Source organism: Budorcas taxicolor, chromosome 23 (genome assembly GCF_023091745.1).
Source record: "Budorcas taxicolor isolate Tak-1 chromosome 23, Takin1.1, whole genome shotgun sequence".
Taxonomy (NCBI): domain Eukaryota; kingdom Metazoa; phylum Chordata; class Mammalia; order Artiodactyla; family Bovidae; genus Budorcas; species Budorcas taxicolor.
This window is the reverse complement of record NC_068932.1, coordinates 9,324,496-9,343,195: the sequence shown is the minus strand read 5'-3', so window position 1 is coordinate 9,343,195 and position 18,700 is coordinate 9,324,496. Positions and strand designations below refer to the sequence as shown.

The following is an 18,700-nucleotide window of genomic DNA, read 5'->3' as shown; positions in this document are numbered from 1 at the left end:
AAATATTGAATTGTAAGAATGCTGTATATTTTGAAAAGCAGAACTATGCCTTCTCTGAGTTATAAAATTTCCCACAGGTTGTTGTTTGTCTTTTATTTTAATTAAAAAAAATTTTTGTGCATGTATTTGTGTGTGTGTGGTATCTGAATTTGTGTCATACTTAGGTCTTCCCAACTGTGAGATCATAAGATTCATATTTTTTTCTTGTAGCTTTTTGGTTTTATTTTTCTATGCTTAAATCTTTCTTCCATTAAGTCTTATCAAAATTAATTCATTAAAATGCTTATCTATATTCATAAGGCTAAGCATAGCTTTTAAAAAAAGACTGTTTTCTCATCTCTGTGATCACATTTTTTAAACGTTCATCCTTTGGCAGGTACAGATCTAGAATCAGCCCTAGATATGGAGTGGTTCAAAGTGCAATCCACATGCATGTGTAAAAAACCTTATGCATAAACGTTATGCACGGCATAGATAATGCTGTTGTCCCATAAAGAGAAAGCAGATAGCTCTCCCAGAGTAACTTGATAAAGGGAGTCTACTCTACAAAATTTTGAAATTAAATTGCCTACAAAAATGAAGATGATCTAGAAGAGAAACACAGCTTTTTCCTGGGGAGGCAATTCTCCATGCTGATTCTCCACAGGGATGGTGAGAGGGTTTAGTGTAGAATTCCCTTTTCTTCTCTATCCTAGTTACTACAGGCCAAGCCAGTTAATCTATGTCATTTTTGATTCTAAGATATTCTGACCTGCTATAGGTGAAGTTTATTTTCTGTCCTGATAGTTTTGAAGAGAATTATAGGAAAAGGAGAATTTGAATTTTGTTACGTTTAATATATATGGACACATTGTTTTCAAAATTGTTGTTCAGATGCTAAGTTGTGTCCAACTCTTTGCACCCCCATGGACTGCAGCACACCAGGCTGCCCTGTCCCTCACTATCTCCTGGAATTTGCTCAGTCGGTAACGCCATCCAACCATCTAATCCTGTCACCCTCTTCTCCTCCTGCCCTCAATCTTTCCCAGTATCAGGGTCTTTTTCAAAATAGTTATAACCAAACTCATTTCAAAATGAGACAGAAGGAAAAAGAAGGTAAATGGAAGCTTCTGTCATAAAGAAACCAACTGTAGATCAGAAAACGTGCCATTGATTTAAGAATTGTCATTAGCAGGGGAAGGGATAAATTAAGAATTTGGGAGTAAAATATATGCTTCCTCTATGGCTCAGCGGGTAGAGAATTCATGTATGATGCAGGAGACTCAGGAGATGTGGGTTCAATCCCTGGGTCAGGAAGATCCCCTGGAGGAGGAAATGGCAACTCACTCCAGTAGTCTTTTCTGGACAATCCCATGGACAGAGAATCCTGGTGGGCTACAGTCCATGGGGTCGCAAAGAGTCAAACATGACTGAGTGATAGTATTAGAATATACACACTGCCATATTTAAAATAAATAACCAACAAGAACCTACTGTATAGCACAGGAAACTATACTCAATATTTTGTAATAATCTATATGGGAAAAGAGCCTAAAAAAGAATATATATATATGCTTCCCTGGTGGCTCTCTCTCTCTCCCTCCCTCTCCCTCTCTCTCTCCCCCATACATAAAACTGAATCACTTTGCTGCGTGCTTGAAACTAACACAACATTGTCAATCAACTATACTGCAATAAAAAATAAATTAGAAAAAAGGAATTGCACTAGCTTGAGTCATATAATCTTTTTAAACCTATTATCTATATTAAATCTGTTTTTCCCCCCTCTCATTTACTGCATTAAGAATGAATAATCTCTGTGAAGATGTGTTATATAAGGCAAAGCGTTATGAATTTTTAAGCTCAATGAGATATATAAAGTTGACCAAAATCCTTGATCAGATAAAACAAGGCAAGAAGTTTATCAGTGTGGGTGAAAAAGTCAGAATGGTTATAAATTGATTTGATTCATTTCAGTAAGTTGATTCATTTAGTAACTTCTCTGGTGGCTCAGACGCATCTGCTTACAATGCGGGAGACCCAAAGGTTCAATCCCTGGGTTGGGAAGATCTCCTGGAGAAGGAAAAGGCAACCCGCTCTAGTATTCTTGCCTGGAAAATCCTATGGATGGAGGAGCCTGGTAGGCTACAGTCCATGGGGTCGCAAAGAGTCGGACACAACTGAGCGACTTCACTTTCTTTCTTTAGTAAGTTCAGATGATAGGCATGAAATATATAAATGAACAGCATTTCTGCTGATGAGGTACTTATATGTATATCCCATAAATGTTGGATTTATGCTGGCAAATCACATGGAAAGGCAAGCTTATTTTTGGAGAGTTCTTCCAACGTGGATCTTTAATATTCAAAGCCATCAAATGTGACAAGGGGCTCTTTTTAGATTTATTCCCACTGGGACACATTAGGTTCAACAGAAAGGTCTAGAGACTTGTACTATTAAGAATTATAAGCTACTTACAAAACTAAGCCACTCTCTTAATTGTGATTCAGGAATGGGGCAAATGTCCAGGGATAAATTGTTACCACAGCCAGGAACAACTGACTAAGAAAGAACGATCTCCAGGTTTTTCCAGAAAGCTGTCTATTCATTAGGTAATGTTAAAATAGGACAAGGATGGCAAGTTTTTAAATATTGCAGCTGTACTATTTAATCTTAAATATTCCATGAGGATTGTGGCCATCACAAAAGTCTGAGTTAGCTGGTAAATGGCCTAGCATCTTTTGGGGAAAAAAAAAAATCTTTAAAGAGCAAATAGCATTCTGAAGTAGGGAAAACCCATCTGTTACTAGCTAGCTGGAGGACCTCAGGCATGTCGCCATGCTCCACATTTGTATGGGGTAGGAAGTAAGCTAGGTGATGGTTCTCTAGCCAGGCCAGACCAAGGAATCTCTTACCCAAGTTTTGAAGAGCCCCATGCAGACCAATTCAATCCAGTTCTCTGGGAGTGGTGTCATCAATATTTTGTAAGGTTTAGCAGAGCTGAGAAACCGCAGACTAGATAATCGCTAAGGTCCCCCTCATATCTCAATAAAATAAGGAGAGAGTTCAGAATTCCAGTACCATCAAAGGGACAGAAGAGCACATAAACGCCATGCTAGTGTAAAGCAGCTCCTAACCAGGGGTGCACAGCACACAGATATCAGCAGAGAATGACACCCTCAGTGAGCCGGGGCTTCACAAACAAAACACATGCTCGAGCTGGGGCTTCATGAACAAAAACGTGTGCTCGATTACTACAGGCACCACCAACAAAACCATGCAGAACAGAACGATAGGAAAAGTTTCATGTACTGAACATCTGGTGGTGTTTGTACTCTTTATCCAATTCCAAATTTAAGGAAATACGTACATATCCACCTCTGACCATTCAAAGACTCAAAGCTCTTTCCAATACAAACTAGAAATCAAAGAGTGCGAAGTGGTAGATTTTTAAAAAATATTTATTTATTTATTTGGCTGCATCAGGTCTTAGCTGTGACATGCGGGATCTTTTCATGTGACATGCAGGCTTAGTTGCCCCTTGCCATGTGGGATCTTAATTTCCCAACCAGGGGTCAAACTTCAGTCCTCTGCATTGGAAGGCGAATTCGTAACCTCTAGACAGCCAGGGAAGTCCCCGAAGTAGCAAATTTGTAATTCCTCACTGAAAAATGTCAAGAGTTGATATGGCAAAAGCCAAGAGATTATCTTTATGAAGATTTGTACATTCCTTGCTTAATGGATAAAAGATCATTCTAAATGATGACAGCCGGAATCAATACTATGTCTAAGATTATGACTAAACACTGTAGGTTGATTCCTAAAAGTGATTCATTTGAACTGAGCCTCAAAAAAATAAAAAATAAAATAAACCCCCTCCCTCATGCGGATCTTCTATCATGGATTTTAGCTAACAGGGCCTGAGTTTCTAAACTGCTTATTAGATATGAACCTTGTCTGGACTTCTGTGAACCCTCTGGAACTGCTTGTAAAAACTGTGTGTGTGGGCCTACGTGGGTGTACTCATGTGCAGAACTTTCTTATCCTTTTAGAAGAATTCCTTTGGTGGTCTATTGACCCTTCTCAGAAAAATATTTTTAAATGCGTAAAATAAAACACACAGGATTGCAAAGGAAAAAATGAATTACAGTTAGCAATTTAAAAAAAAATTACAGGGCAGTAATAAATATACTTCTTTATCAGGATATTAAATTAAAAAATACTGATGTTTAGATGGGTAGCTATAATAATTATCTTATTTTCAGAGAAATAAAGAACACAGAAATTTTCAAGACACCAGAAACATAAGCAACAAACTATGGGATCTGAAAATATCTGTGTCTTCTATTGTTGACATAATCACAAGCACTATTAATAATGTGATGATTTGTTGTCTGTGATCATCATTGAAGGAAGTGATAAGTTTCTATTATAGGTTATAAAAATAATTTCTCCATCCAAGTTCACAACCCTCCTAAGTCCTCTGACTCTAGATGAAGAACATCTGATCTATATCTTTATCCAGCTTCAGGGGGTTTGCTGATAAGCCTTCAGCAAGGACAAATCATTAGACCGCAAAGCACTTAATAAGCATTTTCAGGATTGGTTTCTATAAGGTCCTACAGACACAAAGCCCTGGAAAGTCATAGAACAGTCAGGAAAAGGTGAAGAGTTCTCTGAGATGAGACCATAAGGAATGCTCTGTGAGTTTCTGGAGCTAAAGTTTCAATACATCTTATTTTTAATTTAATATACATATATTTTAAAAACATTTTTATTTACAGTGTTTATTGAATTTATGACAATATTGCTTCCGCTTTATGTTTTGGATTTTTTTTGTCCATGAGGCATATATGATCTTAGTTCCCTGACCAGAGATCAAACCCATACCCACTATATTGGAAGGCGAAGTCTGGACTGTTAGGTAAGTCCCTTTAATATATGTTTTAATGTTCTTAATATATGTGTCATGTTTAATATATGTTCATGACTTACTAGATTCATCAAGCATAGCAAAGCCTCACTTCTGAGTAGATGTGAAAAAGGAAAGAGAAAACAACGCAGGGGCATAAAGTGAGTGATACCAAGCACAAAACTGGCACAAAAATAGAAAATGAGCCACAAACCCACTTCCGAGCTTTCTGGCAGGCATCTTGAAGCGGACTGACCTGGACAGTCATGGAGTATACAGGTCCCAAAGGATTATACAAAAAAAAAAAAAAAACTCAAAAAAAATACAACCTTTCTGCTACTGATACTAAGACCGAATAGAAATTTCTTCCACAGATCTTTATGAAGAGTATATCATGTGTTGTAATTAATGAACAATAATTTCAATGATATCATTAAAGGAGACAGACAATGAGTTCCCCAGAATTTTTTAAAAGTCGTTCTTAGCTTACAGGTTATACCAAAATTGTCTGGGCTGGATTTGGCCACAGGACTGAATTTCTTAACTCCTGGTCTACGGGATCAAGTTAGATATCTCCTTGACTCTTGCGTCCTTCACTTTCCTCAAGCCCCTGTCTGTATCAGCTTCTTAAGGTAATAACTTTTTCTATACTTTATAGCAGCTACACACAGATCCAAGCAGGGTGCTGTCATGTAGACATACTTCAAAATTTTTATGTCTCATGGAAATAAGAAGGTGATCCAGCATTAATCAGCAGCAAAGAAATGATTTAGTTTCCAGTCTCATTAAAATAAACACATACATCACATCAAAATAAAGGTAGAAAAATTTTACCATATAACCTTCTCTATTTCAGGGATCACATGCTAGTTTTGCAGGTGAATGTTAAAAAAAAAAGAGTATAATTAGCTGAATCACTTAATTCATCTATTATAGTGTTTACAGCACCAGCTCTCAAAATGAAAATGAGGCCATATCGTGTTTCACAGCGCACAGTTATCTTGGTCCTAATAAGAAAGACTTCATTCCAAATATCATTCAGGTGTCCCTGGGCGTCTGTCTGTTCTGAGACAAAATGAAGTACTAGGCCAACTAAACTCAGCAAACTTGGGTTATCTCTGTTATTATATGGGCTCATAAGAAGGCCTTAGGGAATTTTTAACATCACTTTATTTTAGTAAAGATTTATAATACTTTTACCCACCTATTCCAGAGAGTTGCTAGGATAATTAAAAAGTATTTATGAAAAAGCCTTGATGAGCATGATGAAAGAAAGGTATCATGAATACCCAGAGGAACCTCGCAGTAATTCTGGGAGGTGGCAATTACCCTTATGGAAACACAACGCATATCAAGTGGAGTCCCCTAGAAATGTGTAACTACCTTCAGAAGACGCTCTGAACCACACAAGTATAGTGTTCAGCACAGGTCTTAGCTGCCCTTCTAAATACTAGCCCTGCAAGTGTTCCGCTGAAGGCTGTGTTTCATTACCTCGGTGTATTTTCTTCATATTCTTTTGCAATTTGTTCTGGTAATGAGGCTGTGTATATGGCACAGGCCCCTTGAACCATGAAAGATTAAACTTCTGTGCTGAGCTGGGGAAATGTCAGTGAAACCTCTAGTACGTCCAGAGAACAGGCCCGTAGCTTGTGGGGCTTTGGGAACTTGTAACTCGTGAATGCTCAACTGTGCAGCTCCCACATAATGAACAAGGCCAGGTCTAGAGTTACATGTAAGTCACTGGTTATTTCTAAGGACACTTATTCCTGAGTGTATGCATTCACCCACTAGAACACTGAAGCTTTGTATTATTGAGGTGAAACGCTGGGTTCAGTTCCAAACACTACCATTCTAAAAATGGCTGCAGAGCCTCCTCCAGACTAACATTTATTGCCTCTTAACAGCATTTGCTCAAATCCACATCTTTTAAAGATTACACACAACATTCCAAAAAGCCCCTGAGAAGTCACTTTCAAAGCGACCACCTCATCTTCTCAGTTTCTTCCCTGCCTTCATCTGCATCCACAAAGACAGTTTATGTGTATGTTTCAATCATCAGAATAATCTTCATTTTGACAATTGTAGCGTACCTGACATCTGTTACATTAACAGATGAAAGAGAAAAGAAAGATTGAAAACAGGGCATTAGAATTAGGAGGGAGTCAGCCCTGACACTTGCACTGGTACGTCCTAAGGCAAGTTATTTCCTATCAGTAAGCTCTACTGCTCTCAACTATAAAATGGGGATAAAAACATCAACTACTCCATAGGTTACTATGAGGAGGACATGAGGGACTGCCTCGAAAGTCCCTGAATAAATGCTTATTCCCTCCTCCTATTTAGAAACCTAGCTGGACCAACAAGTTTCCTTCCTCAGCCTTGAGGGATCTAGCTACCATATGACCCTGCAATCCCACTCCCAGGCATATACCCAGAGAAAACATGATCTGAAAGGATGCGTGCAGCCCAATGTTCATTGCAGCACTGTTTACAACAGCCAAGCCATAGAAGCAACACAAATGCCCATTGACAGAGGACTGGGTAAAGAAGACGTGGTGCACGCATACAATGGGATATTATTCAGCCATTAAAAAGGGTGAAATAAGGCCATCTGCAGCAACGTGGACGGACCTAGAGAGTGCCATGTCGAGTGAAATAAGCCAGAGAATAAGAAATATCGTTATGACATCCCCTATACACAGAATCTAAGAAGAAATGATACACATGCACTTCTCTATGAAACAGACTCACAGACTTAGAGAATGAATTTATGGTTGCTGGGGAAAAGGCTGGGAGGAAGGGATAGTTAGGGAATTTGGGATGGACATGTACATACCACTATATTTTAAATGGATAACCAATAAGGTCCTACTGCATAGCACAGGGAACTCTGCTCAATGTTATGTGGAAACCTGGATGGGAGGGGAGTTTGGGGGAGAATGGATACATGCATATGTATGGCTGAGTCTCTTTGCTGTCCACCTGAAACTATCACGATATTATTAGCTGGCTATATTCCAATATAAGATACTTTCAAAATTTTAACTTTGAAGAAAATAATTTCAAAAATGAAAAGAAAGGGGGAGATAACACATATTTTCTATTCTTTCTTCAAAGAGACTTTAAAATGTTTGGTGTATTTGAGAGCTAAGAAAAATGCTTGTATAAAGGGAAATCTCTGAAGTTTTATCTTTTTAGGAGGTTCATGTTGTTGTCAATAAAATGGAGATTTGAGTGAAAATAAAATAAAAGGAATACATATCGTAGCGTGAAGTGTAAAGGACTTATTAAACCAGAGCCTTAACACTGAGAAGGAAATAAAAGAAACCAGGTGTTCATTATGACCGGATTTTTCCATTCACTGAATAGCTAAGCAGAGACAACACATCCTTTAGACAGAATTTTGTATCCAAGGTGTTTCACACTGTGAAGCAATGGATTTTGTGGTTTAATTTCTATGCTGTCACCACCACTCCTGTCATTTAAATGAGGTTGTTTAGTCACTAAGTTGTCTCCAACTCTTTTGAGACCCCATGGCTGTAAGCCCACTGGGCACCTGTGTCCATGGGATTTCCCAGGCAAGAATAGTGGAATGGGTTACCATTTCCTTCTCCAGGGGATCCTCCCAAGCCAGGGATCGAACCCAAGTCTCCGGTTTGGCAGGCGGTTTCTTTACCACTGAGCCACCTGGGAGTCCCCTTTAAATGAAGTCGCTAAGTCGTGTCTGACTCTTTTGCGATCTCCCCACTAGGCTCCTCTGTCGATAGATTTCTCCAGGCAAGAATACGGGAGTGGGTTGCCATTTCCTTCTCCTTTAAATGAGGTAAACTCTCTCTACTAAAGGACTTCCATCTCAGTCCCTACAATCACGGGCAGCCAATGCCGCTCTCTTCCCTGTGAGCATGGGCCCTGGCCTCTTAACACAATGGTCTTCTGACAATCAGAATCCAGGCCCTCCTAGAAGTGGTCCCTGAGGCTATGGCTCAGGATTGCTGAAATCTTAAACTTTTCCAACCGATGATGACAGAATGAGACAAACTCCCCAAAACACTTCTTCCAAACATCTTGGAAACTGTCACTCACGATCTCACAATTTCCAGGCACTCCTTATTGGTCCCCAGTGAAAACGGAAGCATTATCCGGTTTGCCAACATCCTTAAGCCTTGACTTCCAGCTAGGTCAAATTTTTATTTTGTGAAAAACACACGGGTGGCCTGGTTTCCTTTTATCATCGACAAATCACAGTTACAACTTGGCTCAGGTATTAGGAGCTTTAGTGGAAACAAATCATTCCGTTCACATTTGTTGAATACTGACCCAGTGGTAAAACTAGGCAATAAAAACTATTACCCCTACTTGTTGAGCCTGAGCACAAAGAAAATTTACTTTCCAATTATTCGCTTTATGTCACCATAAGAAAAAAAACGTGTGTGACAGCAAGGGTAACATGCGTTTGCACACATGTGCCATTTCCTCTTTTTACAGAAGTGCTGGGGAATGTCTCTTAATAGAATTCATTATTACTATCTTGAGATATTAGCAGTAGGCAGCTGCCAAAATATTTTACAAATGAAACAGTAGTATATTACTAGTTGCCTAATCCTACTGCGTTTGCTTCTTGGCGTTTGTCTCATTCCCTCTATGAAATAAACAACTTCTTAACCACAGAGCAGCTAATACGATTTTAGCTTCTCCTGTGGGGAACTCTCTAAAGCCTTATTTCGGTTAAATGAGTTCCCTCCTGACTATTTGCTCACCAACTTCCTTCAGGAGACCGTGAGGACTACGTGAGTTAATGCAGAGGCAAAGCCTGCCACATCATAAGGGCTCAATGCAGAGATAAGTCACAACACAGTAGGAATTTTCTAACAAAACATGTTCTAAAAATCGAAACTCCTGGTAAATATGCAAATCCCATAGAGAGAATTTTAATATCTATGTTTCATTAGTTCTCAGGTGCATGGTGAATTTAAACACAATAGAGGAATGCAAGTTTTTTAATTTTTTCTTTTTTTTTAGTAACTACTTAAAGCATTGTTGTATTAGCGGCACAAGGGCCCAACAGCTGTACTTAGTCATACTATTTAGGAAAAGAATATTGGAACTCAGCAATTTAGTTAGATTTAGCTGGCTGGACCACATAGTTATGTGTAACCAACTTCATGAACTTAGGAAACAATGGAAATGAAGGGATTAAGAGAGAAAACTGGAAATTCTACAACCAGAACTGAGGATTCAATGTACAACTGAATTTGCCTCAAATTTGCCTCATATAAATTTATCTGTATTGCACACTATGCAATCATTACTATCTTTTTTCTCTTTTTTTGGATAAAATGGTTAAACTGCTTGAGAAGGCTTAAGAAAGAGTGAGTGAGGTTGAGGAGTTTAAGAGGGTATAAGCTGAATTTTCTAAAGAGAAACAGACTGGACCATCAAACATATTCCAAAATGGTCAATTACATTTTTTTCTCTTTTTAAAAAATTATGTATTCATTCATTTTGGCCATGCCTCACAGCATGTGGGATCTTAGGTTCCCTGACTAGGGATCAAACCTGTGTCCCCTGCAGCGGAAGCATGGAGTCTTAACCACTGGACCAACAGGGTAGTCCTTCCTTTTTCAAGCACTTCTCTCTGGTCCATGCTTTCTATCTTCAGAATATCAGAACAAGATGCTAAAGCTAATTTAAAGTGTAACTGTGATTCACTGATAACCGACTTGGAAGTTTTGTTTTTTTTTTATGTAAAATATTTCCCAGTATGTAAAAGAAAAGACAGAGCTACAGAAAATGAGTAGGGCCTCTTTTCAAGGGCATGCAAAAAAAGAGAAAAGTGCTAGGCCTGTAGTTATGTGAGCAGAGTTCCAGCTCATTGGTGGTATCACCACCAGCTGGCCAGGAAGACAGTCATGTGCCTCAGCAAAGCTCTGTGTATCAACCTGTATGGCTTGAGGATGGGCTCTTCATTTTCCTCCCAGAAAGAAAATGCTAGGGGTCTTGGGGAAAAAATACATTTTTAAAGTAGGAACAACTTGAATAAAAAGTAAATAATTTAAAATTTTAATTTGGGGGAGAAAATATTTTTTTAAATGTATGAAAATATGAAAAATCAGTTGAGAATTTTATTGCTTTTGGCTCAAGGCCACTGTAATACTGACTGGGCAGAAGGTTGAAAAAATATAAAGTTTGTGGGTGGGGTGTTGCAATTAGAAAAACGTAAATGCTATGCTTACAGTAGTTTAAAGACAGTATTTGAACAATCTAAAAAACTATAATTAACGAATATAAGGCTTTGGTAGCTCTGGTAAATTATGGCAAGCACAGGTCCTAGTTGGGTATTTAAAAAATATCTGTTGAGTAAATGAAGTGAAGAAATTCATAAGTGAGGATCAGACAGGAAATAAAAAGAAAGGTTTTCAGAGCCCTTGAAGGAAAACAAAGTGGGATCATAGTAGAGGACCAAAAAGTTAATTCAGGTTTTTAACAGTAGGAAATATATAAAAATAAAAATCATCACCAACATCTTAGTAGCTTATTTTGCTATAAGTTGAGAAAAGACAAATTACCCACAAATAAATGTTTGGGAAAGGTATAGATGAATGAAGTAATGGAGAGAAAATCTTCACTGTAGGTGGTTTAAGTCTCCAAACAAAGTCTGCAAATAATTTTTCGAGCCCACACTTGGCACACATTAAAAAGAAAAGAAAAGGTAATTGTACTATTAGACTGAACACAGATGCTTGGTAGATAAAAATCCGTGTTTTTATAACAAAACATACAAAGATGTTAACTATATATTTAAAACAAATACTAACCTAGCATAGAAATGATCACTTTTCATTATTAGCATTTGATATATTTTAGGGAAGTTTTATAACAGGTAATTTTTTTTTTTTTTTTTTTGGCCAAAATTTATTTGGTGCTAGACAGATTGAGCTTGCCATGTTTACGCTGCAGTCATGTTTTCACAATACCAGTAATAGCAAAATCCACTTCAAAAGTAAAAGTAAAGTGCAGAAAGAGCTTCTGATTAGATTTTAAAGGAAGTCACATCAGCCAACTGATGAAAGTCAGTTTACACACCATGTATTATCAGAGGCAACTTAGAGGTCAGGTTTTAATACAATGGTTCTTTTGCAGATAGAAAAAGATATTTCCATCTTGTGTGCCAGTTTATTCTAAATTGAAAAGAAATATTTAATGATCAAAAGGCACGAAAGAGGAACAAGAAGACCACATTTGTAAGGAACCCAATGTTAATGTTAAATAACCTTTCTGGAAAAGCTCTGTTTAGTATTTATTAGAAGCTGAAGGAGCTCAGATGCCAGTGTGAGTCTGAGAAGGGGAGTGGTGTTCTGGGCCTGGTGCTGGGCTTGGGGTAAGGGAATCAACTAGCTTTAGGGACTCTGAAAGGAGGGGGCACTGGTTATGCTTCTGATCTTTGACAGACCCCCTAGGGAGAGGGGACAGGGATAGACTCAAGCAGCCCCTAGAGCTGCCCAAAGTCCCAGTGTGGTCACACCAGAGTAGGAGCACAGCTCTCTCCCTTCTGGAAGTCAGGGGACAACATCAAATATCTTTGATAGCCTCACTGAGTTACCCCAAGAGTTGCAGTGTAGTGACCTCAGGGTACCCACAAGAGCATGGGAGAAGCAAAGAGAGGTGTTGAACTGAAGGGGCTTTCAGACAGGAATGCCCTTGAGCTGGACCAACAGCTGAGGATGAGACAGGACAATGCACAGCTCTAAGGATGTCCATATAGGCAGAAACTCTAAGATAAGGTGAGCACCAACCCTCTCTCCTAGCCCAGACTTTAGCACTTTGTAGGGGAAAAAAGGATTCAATTAAATATTTCTGACTAGCAACCCAACTTAAGGTTACTTGTTCTGAAAGTACTCCTTTTATAAGTGTTATAGGCATAAGGGAAAGGTATGATATACACATCATGCTGCTGCTAAGTCGCTTCAGTCGTGTCCGACTCTGTGCGACTCCATAGACGGCAGCCCACCAGGCTCCCCCGTCCTTGGGATTCTCCAGGGTGAGAATGAGTTGCCATTTCCTTCTCCAATGCATGAAAGTGAAAAGTGAAAGTGAAGTTGCTCAGTCGTCTCTGACTCCTAGCGACCCCATGGACTGCAGCCTACCAGGCTCCTCCGTCCATGGGATTTGCCGGGCAAGAGTACTGGAGTGGGTTGCCATTGCCCTCTCCATATACACATCATAAGTTAATGATAATCAGGAATCAAGAAAAGGCAGAGATTTTTGTTTCCACCAATGCTGGTTTTAGGTTAAACCATCCAATCTTTCCATAAAAACAAATTTAAAATGCAGTTTATGAGGATTTCCCTAATAGTCCAGTGGTTAAAACTTCCCCTTCCAATGCAGGGGCTGTGGGTTCAGTCCCTGGTTAGAGAGCTAAGATCTCATATGCCTTGTGGCAAAAAGACCAACACATAAAATAGAAGCAATACTGTTACAAATTCAATAAAGGCTTCAGAAAAATTAAAAAATAAAATTCAGGTTATAATATAAAATAACCTAATTAGAAACATCAAATAGCCAATAAGATAGTAAGGAACTACCTGGCCAAAATCTGCAGGAAAGCAAGAACCTCAGATGTAAGCAAGCACAAGGGGCTTCTGTCCTACCAGGGGCAGATCTGCACTGATTTTGACAACCTCGCAGCGGAGGTGAAAGAGACAAGAAAGCCTCGAACGTACGCAAGTGGGGAGAATAAAAAGGCTGCTGTCTGCCCTAGGCTGAGGTTCCTAAGAGTCACTCCCTAAAAATAAGAGTGAACCAGAATTAAGTCACTTCCCACTCCAAAAGACTGCAGGGACGGCTGCCTTGACACTGAAGGGGTACAAAAGGGGTAGGGTGGGGGGTAGGTGGTTCATGAGGACTTGCCTGCCCAAGTTGGTCCCTGTGTGTAAAAGTACAACTCAAACTCTCATCACCTGGGTGGTCTAAAAAACTTTAGATGGTACCTAGAAGACCCCCTGGAGAAAGCAATGGCAACCCACTCCAGTATTCTTGCCTGGAGAATCCCATGGACAGAGGAGCCTGGCGGGCTACAGTCCAGAGGGTCACAAAGAGTCGGACACGACTGAGTGACTTCACTTTCTTTCTTTAGGTTAAAGGGGGCTTCCCAGGTGACTCAGTGGGTAAAGAATCTGCCTGCATTGCAGGAGATACAGGGGACGCGGATTTGATCCCCAGAGTTGGGAAGATCCCCTGGAGAAGGGCAGGGGATACTCCAGTATTCTTTCCTGGAGAATCCCAAAGTGGTGCCCGAGTAGTAGCGTCACTAGGCATCCGGCAGAAACGAAAGTAACTCCTCTGCGGTGGGGTTTGGAGGTATTCACTCTCAGCCTCAAGAATCCCTGCAGGTAAGTTTTCAGTGGTACTGATGGATTTCCAGGCAAAAATGAGCCAGCACATGAGAGCAGACAGATAAGAGGGGCTGGGAGAAATCTAACAATAGAGATGTCCAAAAGCAAATTCATCCATGAATCAATTTTATAGCCAAATATGGAAAAAATATTTATTGAGTACCTACTCGGTGCCAGGCTGTATGTAGGATTGCCGAGATAACATGCCATTTCACTTGTCATGAGCAAAGCACCCAAGTGATGAAAGGTTAGTTGAAATGGCATTACATGTATGTTTATTTACTTTCCCTTTCTGTGTTTTCTGAAGACTTCCAAACACAAAGACAGTGCCCATTATTATTTAGTGACAGGTTTTGAAATAAACAGTAATCTAAGGCCAAGATTGACATCACTGATTCCTTTCTCGGACTCTCATCCCCTCAGGTTTCCAGGTTTGAGTTCAGTCTAATTATCCCCTAGGCAAACCAGATAACCACGCACACTAACAGGAAGACAAAGGGCTGAAAGATAAAGATAACTATCTCAGAGATATAAAACTCATAGTTGGCTACATTTATCTGTAACGGCAAAAGTCCAAAGAGATGGTCGTGGAATGACAGCATGAATCGGACAACATTAATTTTAAGATAAATCTGGAAATAGCTGAAGGTGCAGGAAGGGTGGAGAGAAGTTGGTATGATATCTACTTATACATAGATTGCTTTTCTTGGCCAAGGTTGCTGACAAAATCTTGCTGATTATTTGGGTTTCTCTGGTAAGCCTGCACTAATTATTGACCTTTATCTTCTATTCAGTTTTTACAATTAGAATTCAAGTCATCACCTCTCTACTTCTGTATTTGTTTGCTGTCATTAGATATTCTGATGGTTGTCATTTACTGAGCCTTTGGAATGGTCTGACCTGTACATTCTTCTCCTTGCTGGGCAAACCAAGACAATATAGTATAATAAAAAAGAGTAACAGTAGCGACTGCATATGGGTCTAGGACTGAGTGAGACAGTGTTTAGGGGCTATTTACTCCTCACAGCAACTGTAAGGGGCAAGTCATTATGGATGAGAAAATGTATGGGCCTGAGAAATAGAGGGACTAAAGGAACAGGAACTTCACAGTTGGACAAACTGGAATTTAGTTCCCCAACCAGGGATCAAACATGTGCCCCTTGCAATGGAAGCTTGGAGTCTTAACCACTGGATCACTGTTGAAGTCCCTGGACAAACTTGAATTTAAATCCTGAACTGCTGCTGGCATTTCTCCTCTCCTAGAGGTGAGGCTCCATTTTCTGGGTAAAGGCTGCTATAAGGATGAGGCAAAGGGCCTGGCCTCTAGGAAGTACTTGTTATCTGTGAGTTTCTGAAAAAGATCAGAAACTCAGATCACAGACTCACTTCCAGGAAAGCTTCCTAGGACAGCAAGACTCATTTTTCAAATAATTGATTAGTTCAGAGGTCGCACATGTGGGCAGATTTTGTTCTGGCCTGCAAAGTTTCAAAACACAGTTTGCGTTAACATTTAAAGCTTGAGAGATTTCAGCTGCATTTACAGCTGCCTCGTTTGACCCAATAATATCTATCTGGCACTTTGGGGGACTTGTACTGGTCCCCTGCGTTATAATCATGTCAGCTATATAAAAGTTCCCAAGTCGTGCTATTAATTTAATCCTATGCAGAACACACACACCTCAAATTAAAAAAATAGAGGGTTCTAAAAGCCTCTTGATGAAAGTGAAAGAGGAGAGTGAAGAAGTTAGCTTAAAGCTCAACATTCAGAAAACAAAGATCATGGCATCAGGTCCCATCACTTCATGGGAAATAGATGGGGAAACAGTGGAAACAGTGTCAGACTTTATTTTGGGGGGCTCCAAAATCACTGCAGATGGTGACTGCAGCCATGAAATTAAAAGACGCTTACTCCTTGGAAGAAAAGTTATGACCAACCTAGATAGTATATTCAAAAGCAGAGACATTACTTTGCCGACTAAGCTCCGTCTAGTCAAGGCTCTGGTTTTTCCTGTGGTCGTGTATGGATGTGAGAGTTGGACTCTGAAGAAGGCTGAGCGCCAAAGAATGGATGCGTTTGAACTGTGGTGTTGGAGAAGACTCTTGAGAGTCCCTTGGACTGCAAGGAGATCCAACCAGTCCATTCTGAAGGAGATCAGCCCTGGGATTTCTTTGGAAGGGATGATGCTAAAGCTGAAACTCCAGTACTTTGGACACCTCATGCGAAGAGTTGACTCCTTGGAAAAGACTCTGATGCTGGGAGGGATTGGGGGCAGGAGGAGAAGGGGACGACAGAGGATGAGATGGCTGGATGGCATCACGGACTCGATGGAGGTGAATCTGAGTGAACTCTGGGAGTTGGTGATGGACGGGGAGGCCTTGCGATTCATGGGGTCGCACAGAGTCGGACACGACTGAGCGACTGAACTGAACTGAAGTGAAATGAGTAAATACAAAAATAAAATCTTCTGGTCCTCAAGTTTCTCACTCTCTCTGTCTGTGCAGTTGCCATGATTTGTGTGTAAAGCCCCTGTTTTCAAGCCTTTCACTTCACAGGCTCTTGCTGACTGGAGGCAAGAAAGGGAGAGACCGCCTGCCCTTCATTACTGATGCTTGAGAAAGCAATCTCATTTGGAAGGAATTCTTGATGCTGGAGGTAATAATTGAAACCTCACTGATATAAAAGGCTACTACGTGCCTCAGCAGCTTGTCGCTTAGAAGACACCATTTAGAATGTTACAGAAATTAATACAATTAAATAGGAATAAAACACAAGTGATTTGCACTTAAGTCTTTTCAAATATAATACCAAGAGACTCCCCACTTTAAAATCGCTCCTATAAAGGGCAACGGAATCCTGACCATTCTCCCTTCTCAAATAGATACCTCCTTCCTCCTGGACCTTCCTGAGGGCTGTGAGGTCCCTGAAACCACAGAGCCCCATCCCCTTTCCCTTGCTGCTCAAGCCCACGCTCCTAGCCCCTGTGTGCCCCCTCCACTCCCCTTCCCCAATTTACGTTTTTTCATCTCTTCTGCCACAAAAACACCTCAAAGAGATTTCAGTGATAAGTATTACATAATAGTAATAAAACATTTATTGACACCTACTATGTGCCAAGCACAAATCTGTTTGAGAGAGGTCAGCCCTTTCCCTGGCCTCCATAATCACCTGAGGCTTTCAGTCTGGTAGTTAAAAAAAGATGAGTGTTCAGCCATCAGAGGCTGGCTTGCACACCACCCCTGGTGTGGCCCCAATGCTGTCTATACGAGGCTCTTTCCAGCTTTAAAAGAGTCTGTGATCATCGCTGCCATTTTTAAGGATGCAGAATTTACAGGAGCCCCTATCACTAAGTGGGAATGGAACTTTTCAACAACCGTCTACTTCCTACAAATGGGGGTGACCTGGATTCATTGTGGATAGAAGTGAACCGCCTCAAAACAGTCCGCTCATTTCACTCCCCCAGGCTGAGGAGCTCCCCGCGCCACCCCACCCCATGGCTGAACTTACGGTGCCATCCTATCCCAACAAGGAGCTAGAACCCTGCCGGAGTGTAGAAAGGCAATTTCCCTCCCTCGCCTAGACAGCCGTAGTTTTCCCTTTATGAACGTCTGTCACTCAAGTCCGCTCCGAGGAGGTTCCGTGGGCAAAACCCCAGTGACTGTCCCTGCGTGTCGCCAGCGTCCAGACCTGGCAGGACAGGGGTCCCCTCAGGCCCTCAACCCCCACCGCTTGGACCCGTGCGGAGTCCATTCAGAAGACAAGACGGGTCCAGAGAAAGCTCTCGGGGGAAGAAAGGAAATTTCCCATCTCTGGACCTCCCTGGATGGGGACCCATGCTCCGGCTCCGGAGGTCTAGCCCGGCCGCGACGACCCCACCGGGCGCAGGCTCCCCGCGGCGCGGGGCGGGGAGGGACTGCCCCGCGAGGGCTGCCCCGGGAACCCCGGCGGCGCCTCTCCCGCCTGCCTCCCCCCACCCCTTCCTCCTCCCCAGCCTCCGCGCCCGGGCTGCTCGCCTCCTCCCGGGGAGGATGGGATCCGAGCGTCCGGGGCCGAGAGCGGAGGAGGAAGGCAGGCGAAGCAGCCTACCGTCTTCTGCTTCTTGACCTCGGACATGCTGGCTGGCTACGGCGGAGCCCGGCGCGCTGGAACTCGGAGCCCAGCCCCGGAGCGGAGGCGCTAGGACGCGCGGGCGGCGGCGGCGGCGGCTGCCGGGCTCCCGGGAAGGAGGTATAAAAAGGCTCCGCAGACACGTCGCACTTCCCTTGACCGGCCCCCTCCTCCCCTCCTCCCGCCGCGCCCCTCTCCGCCCCGTCGGCTCCGCCAGCGGCGCCCAGCCCAGGGGACCCCGCCGCCGCCTGGGCGGGGTCCCGGGCCCGGCCCCCGACTCCCGGGAGCGGCTCCGCTGGGCCCGCCGAGGCT

The 18,700-nt window shown here is 41.7% G+C and overlaps 1 protein-coding gene across 1 annotated transcript in view; it reads right to left on the bottom strand.

The window, feature by feature from the left end:
• Positions 1–18,491, bottom strand: part of PAPSS2 (3'-phosphoadenosine 5'-phosphosulfate synthase 2) — a 98,441-nt gene extending 79,950 nt beyond the window's left edge. Inside the window, exon 1 of the mRNA XM_052660852.1 lies at positions 18,368–18,491. Coding sequence (XP_052516812.1) covers positions 18,368–18,394 — 27 coding nt within the window. The 5' untranslated portion in view covers positions 18,395–18,491. The remainder of the gene's footprint in view (positions 1–18,367) is intronic.
• Positions 18,492–18,700: the final 209 nt, after the last annotated feature.